The 20,219-nt window shown below is 37.4% G+C and overlaps 3 protein-coding genes across 3 annotated transcripts; 1 reads left to right on the top strand and 2 right to left on the bottom strand.

Moving 5' to 3' along the window:
• The first annotated feature begins 1,165 nt into the window (after positions 1-1,165).
• Positions 1,166-7,816, top strand: LOC111800267 (phosphate transporter PHO1-like). Its single transcript, XM_023683881.1, has 15 exons — positions 1,166-1,489; positions 2,231-2,311; positions 2,390-2,612; positions 3,037-3,379; positions 3,510-3,558; positions 3,664-3,735; positions 3,912-4,041; positions 4,344-4,464; positions 4,551-4,800; positions 4,897-5,001; positions 5,081-5,125; positions 6,453-6,605; positions 6,692-6,970; positions 7,057-7,202; positions 7,308-7,816. The coding sequence occupies exons 1-15, from the start codon at positions 1,256-1,258 to the stop codon at positions 7,396-7,398; spliced, it is 2,322 nt and encodes a 773-aa protein (XP_023539649.1). The 5' UTR covers positions 1,166-1,255; the 3' UTR covers positions 7,399-7,816.
• Positions 6,888-12,459, bottom strand: LOC111800265 (long-chain-alcohol oxidase FAO1-like). Its single transcript, XM_023683880.1, has 4 exons — positions 12,209-12,459; positions 11,844-12,116; positions 8,410-10,139; positions 6,888-6,977 (listed from the first exon to the last, which is right to left on the bottom strand). Exons 1-4 carry the CDS (start codon positions 12,425-12,427, stop codon positions 6,965-6,967), a joined length of 2,235 nt encoding a protein of 744 aa, XP_023539648.1. The 5' UTR covers positions 12,428-12,459; the 3' UTR covers positions 6,888-6,964.
• A 3,088-nt stretch (positions 12,460-15,547) lies between these two features.
• LOC111800897 (KIN14B-interacting protein At4g14310-like) lies at positions 15,548-19,897 on the bottom strand. The gene is made up of 4 exons (XM_023684802.1): positions 19,037-19,897; positions 17,926-18,963; positions 17,071-17,684; positions 15,548-16,295 (listed from the first exon to the last, which is right to left on the bottom strand). The coding sequence occupies exons 1-4, from the start codon at positions 19,655-19,657 to the stop codon at positions 15,761-15,763; spliced, it is 2,808 nt and encodes a 935-aa protein (XP_023540570.1). The 5' UTR covers positions 19,658-19,897; the 3' UTR covers positions 15,548-15,760.
• Between the last annotated feature and the right edge of the window lie 322 nt (positions 19,898-20,219).

Below are 20,219 nucleotides of genomic sequence, written 5' to 3'. Positions count from 1 at the left end.
TTAAGGGTTACTTTACTCCAACTTGGTACCCCTATTTCCTTTTTTAATTATACTCATGATTCTCTATATACCCAATTAGATACTCTTTTTTAGGTTGACAACGATACGTAATGGATTAAAATAGACAATATCTACTAGCGATGAGCTTAAATTGTTACAAATGGTATCATAGCTGAACACTAGACCGTGTGACAGCGAGGACACTGGATTCCTTACAAGGGTGTGGAAACATTAAAACCATAAGGCTGATGATGATACGTAACAGATCAAAACGGACAATATCTGCTAGCAATGGGTTTGAACTGTTATAAGTGGTACGATGTTTATTACGAGATCCCGGATTTATTGTATCTATGAAATTAGTTTTTAAATAAAAATAAAAAAAGAAAAGAGAGAAAGGTGTGTTTGGAGGGTTAGTGGGTGGACACAAAAAGAGAGCATGGTTCCAACGTCATGCACACTCACAAACAAAAAGTTGGCTCAAGAGCACACCGCCCACAGTAACACCCTTCAAATCTTTTTTAATTTTAATATTTAATTTTAATATTTATATTTCCCGATAAATCTTAAATTCAAGAACTAGCTCGAGATTAAGGAGATACGAGCTCATTATTTGTAGTGTGAATCGTCGGGAAACCAGAATATTTTTATATTCATATTTAACATCTATTTTAATAAATTAAATATTTATAATTTTATGTAATTTAAATGGTAAGTTATTTTGATAAATTTTTAAAAATTGAAAAGTAAAGCCCTATTGAATTCACATTATATAATAATTAATAATTAATTAGGACATACTGTCATATAAATAATTAAAATCTCATAAAATTTAAATATCAAATATAATTTTTTTAAATTTTTATAATAATTTTAAAAACAGGGTAAGATTGGGTTGAAAACCCTGTTTTTGAGTTAGTTTCGTAATAATTTAATTAGAGCGGAAGTGTGTGATACTTATCTAGAAGTTTGGGCAGCTCAATCAGGTAAGATTTGATATTTTCGAATTCGGTCTGTAACTCACTATAGGCTCGAGAAAGAAAGAGAAGAAGGAAAAGGACTGAATAGCGGAACTCCCGAGCATTTGAGGATCTCAGATGTGTTGATATCAATGGCGACTCATTATTTCGATGAATGATTTCTTTGGACGTATGCTCGATAACGTTCCTTTTCTCTCTCTAAAAGGCAGTATATAAGGGAAGGCTCTCCATTTCCACAAAATCTCTGTAAACGACGGAGAGAGGTTTGAAGAAAAATGGTGAAATTCTCGAAGGAATTGGAAGCTCAACTGATTCCTGAATGGAAAGATGCGTTCGTCAATTACTGGCACCTCAAGAAGCTCGTTAAGAGAGTCAAGCTCTCTAGAACCCCTGTTCCTCCTCCTCCTCCTTCCTCCGCCGCCTCACTTTTTTCATCTCTCGCCGCCCACTTCCCCCTCCGCCTCCTCCGCCGCCGCCGCCGTCCCCTTGATGCCGATCACCTCTCTCAGGTACACCCCCATCAATGTCGTTTATGGCCTCCACCGTGTGTCGTTTTGATGCCAACTTGTTCGTCGCTTTCGACATAGAATCTAGTGTGAAATGAGAGGTGGGGTTTTCCCGGTTGAATATGAGTATCGATTTTCAATCCATGCAAAAATAAATAGAGAATTTTGCACCGTTTTTCAATCACTGTTATCGTTTTCAATCCCTGCAAAAACAAATAGAGAATTTTGAGCCGTTTTTCAATTCCTCCAAAAAAAAAAAAAAATTGCACTTTTTTTCAATTCCTGCCAAAATGAATAGAAAATTTTGCACCGTTTTTTAATTCCTGTAAAAATAAATAGAAAATTTTGCACTGTTTTTTTATTTTTGCAAAAATAAATAGAGAATTTTGTACCAGTTTTGAATCCGTGAAAAAATAGATAGAGAATTTTGCACAATTTTTCAATCCCTGTGAAAAATACATAGAAAATTAATAAATAAAGAATTGTGCAGAAATAAATTCCAAAAATAAATAGAGAATTGTGGAATGAACCAAAAAGAAGGCAAGATTAGTGCAAGAAATAAGGGGAAAAAGGCAGTTTTGTTAGAAAAAATGTTAAAAAAATGACGTTAGGGAGTAAGAAGAATAGAGATGGCATGCAATTTGGCGGTATTGGAGGAAATGGGTTTGGCTAAGGAAAATCAAATCAACACTCTTCTTATTGCTTACTCAATCACCAACAAGCTTTCCTTTTCCATAATTTCAGGTCAAAAAGAGTGAAGATGGTATCGACGTTAACGAAGATCGCGAAACCGAGCTTTCCCAGTTCTTCTCCGAAGAAGACGAGGTACAGTAATGAATGTCTTATTTATTGAGTTACGCTTCCATTTATTATTTTATTTTATTATTATTTTTTTTTTTATAGGTGAAGATGTTTTTCGAGACATTGGACGAAGAATTGGATAAAGTGAACGAGTTTTATGGGAGTAGAGAGAGTGAGTTTGTGGAGAGAGGGGACAGTCTTAGAGAGCAGCTTGGAATTTTGCTTGAATTCAAACGGATTCTTGAACATCGCCGCCGTAAAACTTCGCCGGCCGGCGGCTTTTCCCGGTCGTCCTCTTTTTCTCCTCGCCACTCCAATTTTTCTGGTAACCTCAAATTCTTTCCCATTATTTCCCTGGTTGACACGTGGCGCTTTATGATTGCATGGCTGAATATTACACCAAATTTTATGACAATTTTTGTTACCTTAAATTATCTTGTTTTTTGGTTTTATTTTAATTTTAGTTCATATTGAATCTCACAACCATCTCTAATTTTTACCAAATTAGGAACGAGATAAAATAGTTATAATCGAGACAAATTACCCATTTGACCTTAATTAAGTGTCTGTTCGGTTCTTGAAATTTCAAAAGTAACCTTCTATAAAACGAAGAATAAGTGTAGATTCTAATAGCCGATCTCTGTTCTTTTCCGAATTCGGGTGGTTTGATTCTTAATTCATTTCTAAATTTTTAAAAATTTAGAGATTAAATAAAAACATGGGGTTTGACCGATTAATGTTGAATATAGAGAACTCGGAATCAAACGAAGCGTCAGCGGAAGTATCGGAGACGGATGAAGCAATCGCTGCATTGGAGAGGCACGGGGTCACGTTCATTAACGCCGCGGTGAGAGGAAAGACGAAGAAAGGAAATAAGCCGAAGATGGCGTTGCGAGTCGACATTCCAGCCACCACTCCGTCGAGGACCATCTCCGCCGTCATGGGGATGCTGTGGGAGGACCTCATCAACAATCCGAACAAGGATGCCTCCGGCGACTCGATCAGCCGGAAGAAGATCCAGTGGTCGGAGAAGATGCTTCGAGGCGCCTTTGTTGAGCTCTACAAAGGCCTCGGCCTCCTCAAAACCTTCAGGTACACTTTTTTTTTTCTTTTTTCTTTTTTAAATACTTTAATAATCCAAAACAAAATATTAATTAATTAATTAATTAATTTAAAGTTTAGATATATTTTTAAAACAAAATTACAAATTTATCCATGGCAGTTCATTGAATATGAAAGCGTTCGTAAAGATTTTGAAGAAATTCGACAAGGTGACAAAACATTAATTATTCAATACCATCTTACGTTAATTCTTTAATTGGTTACTAAATTTTATTAACATTAAATAAAAACATTAATGTATTTCGAGGGAACAGGTGGCTAACCAGAAGGCGTCAACTACATACCTTCAACAGGTGAAAAGGTCGCCATTTATCAGCTCCGATAAGGTAACAATGTTATTATTAATTTACGAGAAACCCATTAATTAATTAATTAATTTTAAAATATATATATATTTACATACGACAATGATTTCCTGTCTGGAATGCATGACAGGACATTATTATATAAAAATATTAAAGAAAATGTTATATTAATATGAAAAATGGTTTGTGTAATGAAGGTGGTAAGGCTAATGGACGAAGTGGAATCCATATTCACAAAGCACTTCGCCAACAATGACAGGAAAAAGGCAATGAAATATTTGAGGCCTCAGCAGCCTAAAGATTCCCACATGACCACCTTCTTTGTTGGTAATTTTTCTATTATTAATCTCCACGACCCGATTTTAAGCACTTGAAAAACTATACGTTCATGCCCATTTGCTCGTGTGAGAATCTGTCCTAAACGGGACGGAGAATTCTCATTTAAACGAACAATGAGGAGGCTAAACAGAGATTGTATTTTCTGTCCCTAACCCCGTCTCGTAGATATCTCTAATGAGTACATAGCTCAACGATAGAGTTGAATTGTAAAAAACTTTAAAGTAGGAGAAATTAAGGTTAAGTAAGGAAATTTGGAACCAAAGTTCATGATTTTTGTTGGTTGGTTTCAGGTTTGTTTACGGGTTGCTTTGTGTCGTTGTTTATTGTATACGCAATTTTGGCGCATTTGTCTGGTGTCTTCTCTCGAACAAATGAAGTTTCTTACATGGATGCTGTTTATCCTGTTTTCAGGTAACTTTCTAATTTACCCCTCTTCTTATTTTTACCTCAATTACTAATCCTTCTTATTTTTACCTCAATTATTGTTGTTGTTGTAGTATGTTTGCGTTGCTAAGCTTGCACATGTTCGTGTATGGGTGCAATTTGTTCACGTGGAAACATGCGAGGATCAATTACAACTTCATTTTTGAGTTTCAATCGAGTACTGCGCTCAAATATCGTGATGCTTTCCTTGTATGCACCATCACCATGACTGCTGTGGTCGGAGCTTTAGTCATTCACTTAATTTTAGGACTCACTCGCTTCTCATCTGTCCAAGTTGATTCCATTCCCGGGCTTCTTCTACTTGTTAGTTCTTTGATACCTTAAGCCACGACGTATCGATTTCTCACATGGGTTTGGTTTTTATACGACTCGGGTGATGATTTGAGCTTCCTTTTGCAGATTTTTCTCATCCTACTTGTATGCCCATTGGATATATTCTACCGACCGACACGCTATTACTTTCTTCGCGTGTTTCGTAACATAATTTTCTCTCCTTTTTACAAGGTATGTTTCACACTACAACATGGCATTGCCTTGTAAGTTGTGGTTTGGTTATAACTTTGAAATGAGCTGTTTTTTTCAGGTTTTGTTCGTTGACTCTTTCTTGGCAGACCAACTTACAAGCCAGGTAAATGACATGTGTACTCACATTGTGTTAAAACTTACTGTTGCGGTAACTTCTTGATCACTTTTGACTTGTTTATGTTGAAAGATCACTCTGCTGAGGCTCATGGAATCCGCTACCTGCTACTTCTTTGCGGGTTCCTTATGACCACCTTCTTTGTTGGTAATTTTTCTATTATTAATCTCCACGACCCGATTTTAAGCACTTGAAAAACTATACGTTCATGCCCATTTGCTCGTGTGAGAATCTGTCCTAAACGGGACGGAGAATTCTCATTTAAACGAACAATGAGGAGGCTAAACAGAGATTGTATTTTCTGTCCCTAACCCCGTCTCGTAGATATCTCTAATGAGTACATAGCTCAACGATAGAGTTGAATTGTAAAAAACTTTAAAGTAGGAGAAATTAAGGTTAAGTAAGGAAATTTGGAACCAAAGTGCATGATTTTTGTTGGTTGGTTTCAGGTTTGTTTACGGGTTGCTTTGTGTCGTTGTTTATTGTATACGCAATTTTGGCGCATTTGTCTGGTGTCTTCTCTCGAACAAATGAAGTTTCTTACATGGATGCTGTTTATCCTGTTTTCAGGTAACTTTCTAATTTACCCCTCTTCTTATTTTTACCTCAATTACTAATCCTTCTTATTTTTACCTCAATTATTGTTGTTGTTGTAGTATGTTTGCGTTGCTAAGCTTGCACATGTTCGTGTATGGGTGCAATTTGTTCACGTGGAAACATGCGAGGATCAATTACAACTTCATTTTTGAGTTTCAATCGAGTACTGCGCTCAAATATCGTGATGCTTTCCTTGTATGCACCATCACCATGACTGCTGTGGTCGGAGCTTTAGTCATTCACTTAATTTTAGGACTCACTCGCTTCTCATCTGTCCAAGTTGATTCCATTCCCGGGCTTCTTCTACTTGTTAGTTCTTTGATACCTTAAGCCACGACGTATCGATTTCTCACATGGGTTTGGTTTTTATACGACTCGGGTGATGATTTGAGCTTCCTTTTGCAGATTTTTCTCATCCTACTTGTATGCCCATTGGATATATTCTACCGACCGACACGCTATTACTTTCTTCGCGTGTTTCGTAACATAATTTTCTCTCCTTTTTACAAGGTATGTTTCACACTACAACATGGCATTGCCTTGTAAGTTGTGGTTTGGTTATAACTTTGAAATGAGCTGTTTTTTTCAGGTTTTGTTCGTTGACTCTTTCTTGGCAGACCAACTTACAAGCCAGGTAAATGACATGTGTACTCACATTGTGTTAAAACTTACTGTTGCGGTAACTTCTTGATCACTTTTGACTTGTTTATGTTGAAAGATCACTCTGCTGAGGCTCATGGAATCCGCTACCTGCTACTTCTTTGCGGGTTCCTTCGGAATGCGTCGAGGCGAGGTCTGCAAATCCGGGACGTTGTACTGGGAGTTGGCTTACCTCATTTCATTTTTGCCATACTATTGGCGTGCAATGCAGGTGATCTCCGAACTTCTATCGATTCTTTTATACAAAATCGATAATTCGACATACTCGAACTGACCATGTGATCTACTGCGTTCAAGTGTGCAAGAAGATGGTTTGATGACAATGATTTGGACCATTTGGCTAACATGGGTAAGTATGTATCAGCCATGGTGGCAGCCGGGGCTAGGCTTACGTATTCTCGACAAGACACTCGCCTCTGGTTCGTAATTGTATTAGTCACATCCTTTGTAGCTACAATATATCAGTTGTACTGGGACTTTGCAAAGGATTGGGGAATCCTCAATCCGAAATCTCGAAACCCGTGGCTCCGGGACGAACTCATCTTGAAGAACAAAGGCGTCTACTACCTGTCAATTGTGAGTCCTAACCACAAATGAAATTAGTATTCAAATGCATACTAGCTAAAGGAGCAATGAAAAGTGCTAAATGCTATTACTTGCAGGTTCTGAATGTGATCCTAAGAGTTGCTTGGGTCGAGACGGTATTACAGTTGCATAAACTACATATTCGAAACATCGAGTCGAAAATGCTCGACTTCCTGTTGGCTTCATTGGAGGTTATCCGTCGAGGGCATTGGAATTTCTACAGGTATGATATCATCTATTTTTGAAACAACAGCTTGAAGATTTCGAGCTAGGAGCTAAATCTCGAAACCTTTCATTTTCTCTAGTATAATCCTCTACTGTTTTGCAGATTAGAGAACGAACAGCTAAGCAACATAGGAAAATACAGGGCGGTTAAGACCGTTCCTCTACCGTTCCGTGAGGCCGACTCCGATGGCTAAGACCGATTCAGGAAAGTGCGAGTCTAGTCCCTAACAAAGCTGACCTGAATGAGGGGATGAGGCTAGTCTCATTCATCCTACTATTCCAGTTCACACTTGTTAAGCTACAAAGTGTAATTTCCGACGCATGGTCCCAAGCGATAACACTCTCGCTCGGCTCCTCGACACATTGTAATGTAATCCTATTTTCTCAATTGTAAGGAATGCTTGTTTCTAGTGAAGATTTAGCTGCTCGAGTAGCAGTCGAAACTACGCTAAAATCTACGTGTGTGTTCGTATAGAGTACGTGCTCATAATAACTCCAGAAGATACCCAAGTTAAGACTTAGCTATACAATTGCAATATCATTAGAAACAGAACCATTGTACCTTGGAGATTGAAAATGAAAACAACTTGAAGGGAGCAGTCTTTTCTCATCTTTCCTTTCCTTTTCTTCTCTCTCGTTTATGTTCCCGATTGATGGGAGGGAGTCCCACATTGGCTAATTTTGGAAATGATCATGGATTTATAAGTGAGGAATCCTATCTCCATTGGAATGAATGGAGATGCTTTTTGGGGAAGCCCAAAGCAAATCCATGAGAGCTTATGCTCAAAGTGGACAATATCATACCATTGTGAAGGTCCATGATTCTTAACATGGTATCAGAGTCATGCCCTTAACTTAGCCATGTCAATAGAATCCTCAAATGTTGAACAAAGAGCCCCAAAGGTTTAGTCAAAAGTGACTCAAGTGTCGAACAAAGGGTGTACTTTGTTCAAAGACTCCAGAGAAGGAGTCAAGCCTCGATTAAGGGGAGACTGTTCGAGGGCTCCATAGGCCTCAGGGGAGGCTCTATAGTGTACTTTGTTCGAGGAGAGGATTGTTGGGAGGAGTCCCACAGCAAAGCCACGTGAGTTTATGCTCAAAGTGGACATTATCATACCATTGTAGAGGTAGGTATGTGATTCTTAATGCTTTACTCAAACATGAAAGAATATAAGCTTACAGGCATGAATGTCTAAGGAACTTACTTTCTTAACAAGGCTGCCAATCTGTTTGAGATACAGTAAGCAGTGGATTGGATAGTAATCATGGGATTAACACCAACAGCAGTAGGAAGAACACTAGCATCACAAACAAAGAGCCCTTCAGCTTCCCAGCTCTCTCCATTTTCGTCGACCGCGCCGTCGTTTTCAGAAACTCCCATTTTGCAGCTCCCCATCTGATGAGCTGAGGTATAGATATTCCAGTTTTGTGTCATAGTTAGCGGCCCTCCTTCTACAGTTACCATATCCAAAAACTCTTCCACTTCCTCCTTCCCAATCCCTTTACATTCAAGTCTTTGTCCATCACTCCTATGTGTGCCAACTTCAGTAGCTCCAGCAGCTACCAAAATCCTCAATGACTGTCTCAGCCCTGTCTTGAGGTTTTCCTTGTCTTCTTCACTCAAGTTATACCTCACCCTTCCCTCCGATCGCACTACCCCGGAACCTGAATCTCGAACGATCGTTATGAAATGGGCAGTTCTCGAATACTTGAGCATTCGTTTCTTATTGTCAAGTCCAGATATCCAAGGGAACAATATAGCGAATGATCCTGGTCCTAATAGAGGAGTTTCAATGATGGTTTTAGGACTTGAGTTAGTTCCTTCAGAGACAACTTTGTGTACTGATGTGATTATTCCACCTTCATAGGATTTTCCCTTGAACTCTGAATTTGAATCTGGGAAGTATCCCCAAGTCATTAAAACAGGGTGGAGATGAAGATTTCTCCCAATGTGTTTGTTCTTCAGCCCACTTGATATCAACAATGGTGGTGTCAAGAGAGCTCCACAAGCTGAGATGGTTGCTTTGGCTCTGATTTTCAGTTTCTTGGTGATGTTATCACTCCAAACTTTTGCAATGACTCCCAAGCATTTGTTCTTCCTCATACTTCCAGCTCTGTTTCTTTCCAATATCAATCGCTCAGCTTTGCAATTTGTTATGATCACTGCCCCGTGATTCACAGCATCAACGAGCCATGTTGTATCAGTCCCTTGTTTCTCACCCTTTCTACAGCCATAGCCACAGGATCCACAGTAATGAGTGTTTGGGGAATTTCTTGGTACTTTTTCAATTTGAAACCCTAAATTTTCACACCCTTTTCGAAGAACTTGATTCTGAAACCCTTCTTGTTCACAATCCTCTGAAACTCCAATTCTTTTGCACACTGCATCCATGGCGTTTTGATATTCAGAGCTTCCAAAGAATGGAATCTTGTCGCTTTCAACCCATTCCTGCAAAACGGCATTTGGGGTTCTGATGCTTGCTGACCAATTAACGGCGGAGCCACCGCCGACGGTAGAACCAGCCAGAATGAACATTTTCCCATCATTACTAGTTAAAACCCCACCAGCTTCGTACAGTTGATCGAGAGAAGGGCCTTCGAAAGTTGAATAATCAGAAGCAGTGAAATAGTTACCTTTCTCGAGAACCACCACTTTCTGACCGGAACTTGCGAGAATGGCAGCCGCAACGCCGCCGCCGCATCCGGATCCAATAACCACCACATCGCATTCGATGGAAAGGGTGTGATATTCCTCTCCGATGACTGTGAGACCTTTCTCTAAAAGGGAGTTTTGAAAGGATGATTCTGTTTTGTTGTTGGGTTCTATGATTCCCTTCTGGAGAGGCCTCTCATCGGAGGATTTGGATGGAGTTTCATCAATGGCCGGCCGGTATTTTATGGCTTCCCATGCTGGGTTGTCGCCATTTACATCAACCTGTATCAAATCAACCAAAAATCATTCAATGATTATGTAATTTCGCCGTAAAATAAACAATTTTCTGTCTAATTATTTCAATCCTCAACCCAGAAAATAAAAGATTATATATATATTAGAAACATGAATAAATGAAGACTAATTGAATAGCAATAAATGAGTAAATACAAAAGGGAAGATGAAAGTGATGGAAGCAAGGAAATGTACCTTTCTTTCANAAAATGTACCTTTCTTTCAAGTGTTAAAAAAGATCCAAAAACTTGAATTTCATGAATTAAACAGAAATANGAAATGTACCTTTCTTTCAAGTGTTCAAAAAGATCCAAAAACTTGAATTTCATGAATTAAACAGAAATATATTAAATAAAATGCAAAACTCTTTTTATGAACAAAATAATAAATAAGTATATATGACGTCATATTTCCATATCCTACGTTNAAAATGCAAAACTCTTTTTATGAACAAAAAAATAAATAAGTATATATGACGTCATATTTCCATATCCTACGTTTCTATTACAAAAAAATAAATAAATAAGCTATGGAAACAAGAAGCCCTTTTTTTTATTTGTCTTTTGGCCCTTCTTTTCTTGCAAAATTACAAAATATGCCCATAGCACGTGCTCTTGCTGCAGGGCAAGGATGGTATGACGTTTGACTTTTGAATTTTAATTTCTCTTTATGCTCTCTTCCATCCATCCAGAATCTTCCGTAATCTTTTGTACAAAAAGGATATACTTTAAAACGTTATTTTTTTTTATTAAATTTCAAAAGTTTTAATTATAAATCTTTTATATAATATATTATTGACTTATTCAAAGAATTTAATAACACAAAAATAAAAATTAAAAACTCTTTTTATTTACATTTATTCTTTATGGTATCATTACGTTCATATAGCTTCATTGGTAGGTTGGGCATTAAATCCATACTTAATACTTAATGAATGTTTTTGTCCATTAGTATTGATGTTTTCAAATAATGATTTTTGTTCATTATTATTTTTAAAATATACATTGTTAATCATTATCTTTGATTTTTAAGAAATAAAAAATAATTAGACAGAAAGACCTATTTCTCCACAATAGTATGATATTGTCTACTTTTGGGCATAAAGTCTCTTGACTTTATTTTGTGCTTTCCAAAAAGACTCGTATCAAGGGAGAGTATTTATTAATTATAAACTCATGATCATTTCCTAAATCATGGTGGACTTTCATCATCCAACACCTCCCCTCAAACAAAGTACAAAGTAGGCCTCGCCTTAATCAAGGCTCAGACTTCTTTTTTCTTGGAGTCCTTTGACGCCTCCCCTTAGTCGAGGTTCGACTCATTTTCTTTTGGAGTCCTTTGTTCAATATTTGAGGATTTACCAATCTATTAGCATGACTAGACTAAGTTTAGGGTACGACTCTCATACATGTTAGTTGAACACATATTGTCCACCTTGAGTATAAGCTCTAATGGCTTTGTTTTGGGATGTTTTGGGCTTTCCCCAAAATACCTCATATTGTCACTTTGAGTATAAACTCTAATGGCTTTGTTTTGGGATGTTTTGTGCTTTCTCCAAAATACCTCATAACAATGGAGAGAGTATTTATTGATTACAAACACATGATTATTTTCTAAATTAGCAGACATGAGACTTTTATCATCCAACCGTTTTCAAATTTAGTAAAAAAAAGGAGCGAGGGGAAGGAGTACCCGAGAAAAGAAGACGTAGAGGGAAAGAATTCTGATGGAAGCAAGAGCAACTCTGATGAACGTGAAAATCTTATTCTTAGACCATCTCTTCAAAGCTTCCTCTCTGTTCTTCAATGGCATAGCCGAGAAATTGCAAACAAAAGGCCATTTCTCGCAGAAACAAAGCGATCCACAAAGCAACAATGTTCCTAACCTCGTAGCCAGAAGCCACATCACTATCCTTATCAATATCACTATTTCAATTAATCCGATCTTCGTTATCATCTCTGCAACCTAATTTTTAATTTCCACAAACAGAACTCGAAATCAAAATCGACCTAAAATTAATGAAGAACACAAAGAACTCGATCCGTTAATCAACTCACCTCATCCGGAATCGGAGATCTCGAACCGGATGCTGCATAAAACGCCTCGACAGAAGCGATATCAGAAGCATTCGTTTCACCTTGTGAATCGAACGGCAGAGAAGGAAGAACAGTGTCGCAGATGGCGGTTATTGATTCCATCTCCGCCGCAGAGAAGCCATGGGTGAACTTGTTGCTCCTTGTTCCTCTCAACAAAGGATGGCACTCCGATCTCCTCATCGTCGTCTATCTGCAAAATAGCTTAGAGTGCCTCTGCCTGAAGACGTGAACTCTCAATATATAGGGACGGTTCGGATTCCATTCCATCATCTCATCATGTTTAGGCTATAGACGGCAGCCTACGTGGACGTTCGTCAAGTTTTAGTCTTTTGACTCTTTTGCCCTCCCACCACAGCACAGCTCTTCCATAACTTGACTCCAATTTAATGTGTTAATCGGAAATTATTAAAAAGATTGCTTTTTTTTAATTTAATTGTATTTCTAAATTTCAGCTACATTAATAAATAAAAAATTAAAAATACTTCCAAAAATACCCTTGAAAAAAACCCACAATTTAAATTAAAATTCTAGATTAAAAAAATGGAAAATTTTAAATATTTTTTCTATGAAAAAATAGAAATTTTTAAAACATGTTACTTGTGAAACGTCTTTCTATTTCGGCCACATGATTCAATTTCAAAATAGAAACGAATCAAGTGGGCATTAAGATGGGACTANAAATAGAAACGAATCAAGTGGGCATTAAGATGGGACTATGTCGATCCTTTTTCAGTATAATCGGCCTTGAAAAAATAGATCGAGATTTAGAATTGGACCCTACAAATATATTTATTTATAATAATCTATATATCTAAATATTAAAAATATATATTTTATCGAAATGAATTAAGCTTAAACAAATATTAAAAATATATTTGATTTGATACCATTCGTCCATACAATATTACACCTAAATTCTTTCGATTTTTTATTTTATTCTTAGTTTCTCCCGATTTTAAAAAATTATATTTAATAAAAAAAATTCTCAATTATTGAATTATTGGAAATATTTTTTATAAGAAATAAAAAATTATATAAAAAAAATTAAATTAAATTAAAGAGAGAGCAACCACAACCTACTCAATGAAACAAACTTTCATTTCCACTAATTAATGCCAGCAAATTGGTTCATGTATTTTGGGGTTTTTATTTATTTATTATTGTTTACAAATTTTTATAATAATTAATTTCATCATCACAATTTAAAATTTTATTATTCTAATCTCTAATATATATATATATATATATATATATATATATATTATAAAGAAGAAAGCGGGATTCCAACCGAGTTTAGGGTTTAGGGTTTAGTTTAAGGTTCACCGACTAAGTTCCACTGTATATTATATATAAAAATATTTATTTTAAATAATTTTTTAATTAATAATTTATATTTTTTTAATATATTTTTATTAAAAAAATATAAAATATCTGGATAACTCTAATAATATTTCATAATTTTTAAAGTGAGTACGATGAGGTGGATTTAGGTAAGATGGAGACAAGCGACAAAAAGATACAATTTTTTGTCGTGAATATTTAGTTAAAGAGAGAAATATTTTGTCGCTTCCTCCTCATTTCTCAAGCAGGGATTTTCCGTTCCGTTCGGAATACGTCCCTCAAACTAAATGAACGTTTTCAAGTTGAAACTAATGAATAACCTACCGAATAATGAAATTGGAAAAAGTAGGTCAATGATACAAATAAATTGAATACTATAAAAAAATTTAAAAAATGTCGGTCCAACCCGAACATAGTTAATTGGACAAGGTACAGTCACACCGATACCGGTAGAACAAAAATAATAATAATAAATGTTATAAACACTAAATTGAAAATTAGTGTACGATTTTAGGTGTAGTCCTAGTCGGGAAACCATAAAAGTAAAAGTAAGCAGTAAAGTTTAAAAATAAATGCATAAATAACAGTAATTTCTATAACAATAAATGTAAACTTTTAACTATCATAAAGTTCACTTATTATTCTCAACTAACTTTTATTAAGCCTATTAAAAATAATTATGTGTAGCTCAAATTTTAAAATATTTATTATTTTATTATTTAATATTTATGGACTTAATACCAACCTCTATTAATTATTATTAGTCTCCTATCCATACTAATTTATATTTAATTTTTTACCTAGAATAATTTTTATGTCAATTGAGATATGTCAACAAAAATTTATTACCGCTAGTAAATATTATATGTTTTGACCCGTTATGTATCACCGTGATCCTCACGGTATTAAAATGTATCATGCTAAGGAGATATTTCTATTCTTATAAGCAATATTTCGTCCCCTCCCAAACCAAGGTGGGATCTCACAATCCACCTTTCTTGGAGGTCTAGCGTCCTGGCTAGCACACCGTGAGCAAATATTGTCTGTTTTAGCCCGTTACGTATCGCTATTAGCCTCACAGTTTCAAAATGCATCTAACCGAAAGAAGTTTTCACACTAATAAGAAATGTTTCGTTACTATCTCCAATCGATGTGAGATCTCACATATAGTTTCATAAATAAGTTTAGTTTATATCTCATTTTCGTCACCCATATTTTATATCTTAATCTAACCTTTCAAAATATTTATTTTAGTCTCTAAATTTTTTAAATTGTTTCATTTTAGTCCTTTCATTTTTTAATTTTAAGAAAAACAACTATTTTGATTTATCAATCAAAGTTGGGTGTGTTGTACGAGTATATTGATATCAAAATAGTAAAGGCCAAAAGGATTATTGATATATCTCTCGTTAATTGAAAAGAAGAACAAACACTCTTTGTAAGAGACGTGGAAACCTCTCCTTACTATTTATAATTGTGAGGCTGATAGCTAACCAACTAAAATAGACAATATCCGCTAGCAGTAAGATTGGGGTGTTACAAATGGTATCAAAGCCAAAGCCAAACACCGGTGGTGTGCCAGTACATCAGTTGGAGAGGAGAACGAAACACTTCTTATATGAGATGTAGAAATCTCTTCCTAACAGACACATTTTAAAACCATGAGGCTAACAGCAATTTGTAACGGACAAAATCGAACAATATCTATTAGCGGTGGGCTTGAGTTATTACAAATGATATCAAAACTAGACACCGAGCATTGGGCCAACGAGGACACTAGGCTCCCAAGAGGGGTGGGGGAAGGGAACGAAGCGCTCTTTATAAAAGATATAGACATCTCTCCCTAGCAGACACATTTTAAAGTTACGAGACTAACCGAACATATCCTCACCTATTTTCAAATAGCCACAAATTTCTACTTCAAAAGAGTTGTGTCTAATTTGTCACAGACAGCTTAAGTTTCAAAAAACTTGACAACTTCATCTCTTTTCTGTATGAAAGAACATCCATACGCAAAACCAGGCAATAACAAACACAATCTCATTAACCATAAATAGAGAGAACTATTGCTCTACCATCTTACATAGAACACCAAAAGAGACAAACATCTTATACAGCTTTTCAAGACAGATCAAGCCAAACAGCATTTGACCAGCAGCTTAAATTACGTACCTATGGCAGTTGTTTCCATAATGCAGGGCGATCCCTCGATATGAGCAACGCACGAGACGTCGAGTAATCGAAAGAAGGCGAATACAAATCATCTGGACCAACAACTTCCTTGACCGCCACTTGGGTGCCTTCAGGATCAACAGAGCTGGACTGTGAGACATCATCATTTAAGGCATCAAATACAAACAGCCCCAATCCACAGACAGCCATGACAAGATTTGAGTTCCCCCAAACTTGAGTTACTGCTGTATGATGGACGTGTGCATTGGTTTCTGGCAATGCATAAGTGCAGAAGAGGCCCTGTTTACGAATAGAGAACTGATGTACCACTGAAGAAGGCTGCTTCTTCCCTCCTGGCCTGACACTGGAACAGCCAACGTACACAGAATCTCCTCTAGAGAAAACTGACTGTGCGCCGAGGCTAGCTTTTGGCAACTTTAAGCCTATTCCTGATGGGCTGCGGAAGTCCAGAATGTTTACAGAATCTGTTGTGCAGAACACACCATCGTTTCCTTCTGCTTCTGCTGAGCTTATTCTGCATATCACAAACGCAAACTTCACAGAATCAGTATAAAATGAGCTGATAGATAAACCTATTTAGACTATGGATATGGCAATGGATTAGTTTTCAAATAGAGTACGGATAAATATGTGAGAAATTCAGAAAAACATCTTCAAATGAATTTCGAGTCGAAGATTGTTGGGAGGGAGTCCCACGTTGGCTAATTTAAGGAATAATCATGGGTTTATAAGGAATAGATCTCCATTGGTATGAAGCCTTTTGGGCAAGTCCAAATTAAAGCCATCGGAGCTTATGCTTAAAGTGAACAATATCATATCATTGTGAAGATCTGCAATTCCTAACATGGTATCAGAGCCATGCCCTTAATTTAGTCATGTTAATAGAATCCTCAAGGGTCAAACAAAGAAATGGTAGGCTCGAAGGTGTTGTCAAAAGTGACTTATGTGTAGAACAAAAAGTGTACTTTGTTCGAGGACTCCAGAGAAAGGAGTCAAGCCTCGATTAAGGGGAGGCTGCTCGAGAGCTACATAGACCTCAATGGAGGCCCTATGTTGTACTTTGTACGAGGGGAAGATGGTTGGGAGGAAGTCCCACATTAGCTAATTTAAGGAATAATCATGAGTTTATAAGTAAGGAATAGATCTCTACTGTGAGATCTTATGCTCAAAGTGAACAATAACATGCTAGGGTAAAGAATCCGTATTTCCTAACCTTTTCAAGCAACCAGGAGAGCAGTATAATTAAAAATAAAGAGAGCAGTGTAATTAAAAATAAAGAATCACAGCACCTTTGTCGAACCCCTCCTCCTAATTCAGCATCTGTGTTGTTAACGTGAAGAGCAGAAATTTTGCAACCAGGTGAGTAAACAGAGAGCAATGCCTGAGCACTTGTAGAAGCAACATCCCATAGAGATATTGCCTCTGTTTCTGCTACAACTACTTTCCCTCTGTTTCTCCACTGCAAGGGACTAGAATAGTCCATTGCTGCCACTGGCTTTTGCACTTCCCAGTTCATAATTTCGTCGCTATCACGGACATCAAAAACTTTTACAGTCTTTTGACAGGTAGCAGTTGAAATAATCAGAGGCCCACATGGCTTATACCACCACTGTTCCGTTTCTGGTACCAGCATATAACTAGGAGCATATCGCTTTTGCACAATGTTATGGGGTAAGGGAGCAAGTGCCGTCCTTGAAGAGGTCATTGCACCCTCAATCTGGAAAGCTCGTACGTTCTTGCTATAAAAATCCCAAGAGCAAAAACCTGCATCCATCGTATTCCCAGCTGACGCTGCCACCACATATCTTCCAGAGCAACCATCTGCTCCAGCGGCACGTATTATCCAGCAGTCTCTCCATATATTGGGTGAGATACCTGCTGGGGGCTTGTACACAGATTTCTCCTAAACAGATGAACACAATAGGTAAAGAAATAAATCTAAGCAAAGATCTAGCAGTTTGTACAACTGGAGGCATTCTCATAAACCCATTTCAGATCAATAGTTGAACAATTGTCCATCGGATTAGTAGAGTTGTACCATGCATGTGAATTAGCCTAACTTTTCAGGGTTATTGCAAAGAAGCATTTACTAAATCAATACAGTTAAAAACGAGGGAGCCTTCATTAGAGGTTAAATGGCATACCTCGGTATTAGTAATATCGTAAAATGAGCACGAGCCATCGTTGTGAGCAAGAAGGACGGCCTCTCCCTCCGACACAAACCATCCACCTGTTGAGGTTTTGGTGCCTATTTCATTCATCTGGTAGGTGCTAGTATCATCTGTCTCCTCTCCAATTAGGCCTCCCTGTTTATTCTCGCGATCATCAAAATCATCAAGAATCTCATCGCTTGTGAGAATGACCTCGGCTTCTTGCTTACCCTTGAATTGAGTTGATGATTCTCGCAATCCTGAAGAAGTATTTTCATCCATTTCTTGGACTTCACAAAACTCCATACCAACTTGTTCGCTCCTCATGGTAACTTTTGTTTGCTCCTTATTCAGAGAAGCCAAAAACTCCAAAGCAATTGGGTTCTCATCAATTGGCATATCTTCAACCTTGACTCCATGAACTTCATTGCTCTTTGAGCTATCTGACGTTGATTTCATTGACATCCGATTCCTGAGCAATTGGTGATGAGGAAATAGTCTCTCCTCCAATTCCTTGGTGTTTATACCTTTAACAGAAGTGTTAACATCTGCTTCCTTAGTTTCATCCTTTAAGACCATCTTGGTATCTCTATCGTTCTTACTCGTCAATCCCAATTTAACACCAGAACCAGCTGCACCATGTCCCATCGCTTTCTCAATCCCAGAAATCTTCTCCTGAATATCTGTGAGTATCAGCTTAGACGAGGAAGTGTTATTCAAATCCAACATTTCCTTTGTCTTCTTGATATCCGATGCTATCCTCTTTACCTTACCCTCCAGAAAAGCAAGCTTCTCATGGAGCTTGCTTGGATACTTGTTACTCGTACAGCTTGAAGTCCCCTCTCCTCCAATTTGCCCTCCCTCTTTGATAATCTCTAAATCTTTCTTCTCAGATTTCAAACTGGGTTTCTCCTCTTCTTCTTCGTTAATTATAGAAACCCTCTGTACTTTCTCGGGAACGATTGAACTTTTACCATTTCCATCGCTTCTTAAAGCATCATCAATGGCTTCCCCACTATGGCATCCCAAAACCTTAAACCCCAGTGGTTTGTCCTCAATTTTCTCCTCATCAGGCGGTTTGNTCCCCACTATGGCATCCCAAAACCTTAAACCCCAGTGGTTTGCCCTCAATTTTCTCCTCATCAGGCGGTTGGTTAGCTTCAGAAATCCGATTCTTACCGTCCATATTCGCTCGAAGCTTTACATTTTCCTTCAGTTCCCTATAAACTCTCAATCCAGTTAGCCCTCCTCCTCCCACCATCACATCCAGATCCTTAACTCCTACTTTCGTTTTATCACTATCAGAACCTCTAACGCTCGAACCTCTTCCCCCAGCCGTTTGATAATTCTCCCCTACAGAACCTCTCACTCGATCAACCGAAACCCTCCGCTCCCTACGAGAATCAACAGAACCCCTAATAAACTCAGAAGGACTAGAGCTCCTACCTCTCGGAACCGAAGACGTGGACCACCGAGCACGACTTTCGCCGTCGTTAACAGCGATTGCCGCAGCCTTGTTCACTCGCGGCACAGCCCGGATCGAGGGCTTTTGAGCCATCATCGGAAGCTTAGGCGTGGACTTCGGATTCTCTTTCCCCGCCGACGAAAATCTGCAGGATGAATCGGAATTAGTCTTTTGATTGGAACATGAAAGCGGAGTTACAGGTTTGGAAGGCTTGATGGCAGCGGATCCGCCGCTGCGATCTCGGAGACGGCGAGCCGACATCGGTGGCGTGGATTTGCCGGTGATGATGGGATGAAATGGGAATCGATAACAGATAAAAATTATGAGGGGATGTTGAGATCTGGATTTGGAGTGGAGAGGGATTTGATTTCAGTGATGGATATGAATTTGGAGAATGCAGAAATGGGGGAATGAAAGGAGGGATTCGATTTTTGGTTTGGGCGGGAAATTGAATCTGAATTTTAGCTTTTGAATTTCATTTGCTTTCTTCACTTAACGCTCTGCTTTTGTCAGGAAGCGACAACATGTTTGAGCTTGTTCCTTGGTGTTTTCTTTTTCCATATATTAAAGCTTAATAATTGGTGGCAATATTTTGTGGAGGAATAAAAAACTATTATTTTTTAAGAGCTTCCTTCATCTCTCTGAACTCAACTCAAATCATAAAAGTTAGTTTAAGTTGGACTAATCCATCCAAAAATAGAATTACAGTCTAACATTTTCCCGTCTTACTTTTAAGGTTGTTATAAATATTAAAATAAATTTTTTAATGTCTGAAATTTATGAAATTTTAATTATAAATATAATTATTTTTAAATGATTAAAA

Source organism: Cucurbita pepo, chromosome LG08, assembly GCF_002806865.2.
Source record: "Cucurbita pepo subsp. pepo cultivar mu-cu-16 chromosome LG08, ASM280686v2, whole genome shotgun sequence".
NCBI classification, from domain to species: domain Eukaryota; kingdom Viridiplantae; phylum Streptophyta; class Magnoliopsida; order Cucurbitales; family Cucurbitaceae; genus Cucurbita; species Cucurbita pepo.
The sequence above is the reverse complement of the archived record's forward strand: the minus strand, read 5'-3'. Positions and strand labels throughout refer to the sequence as shown.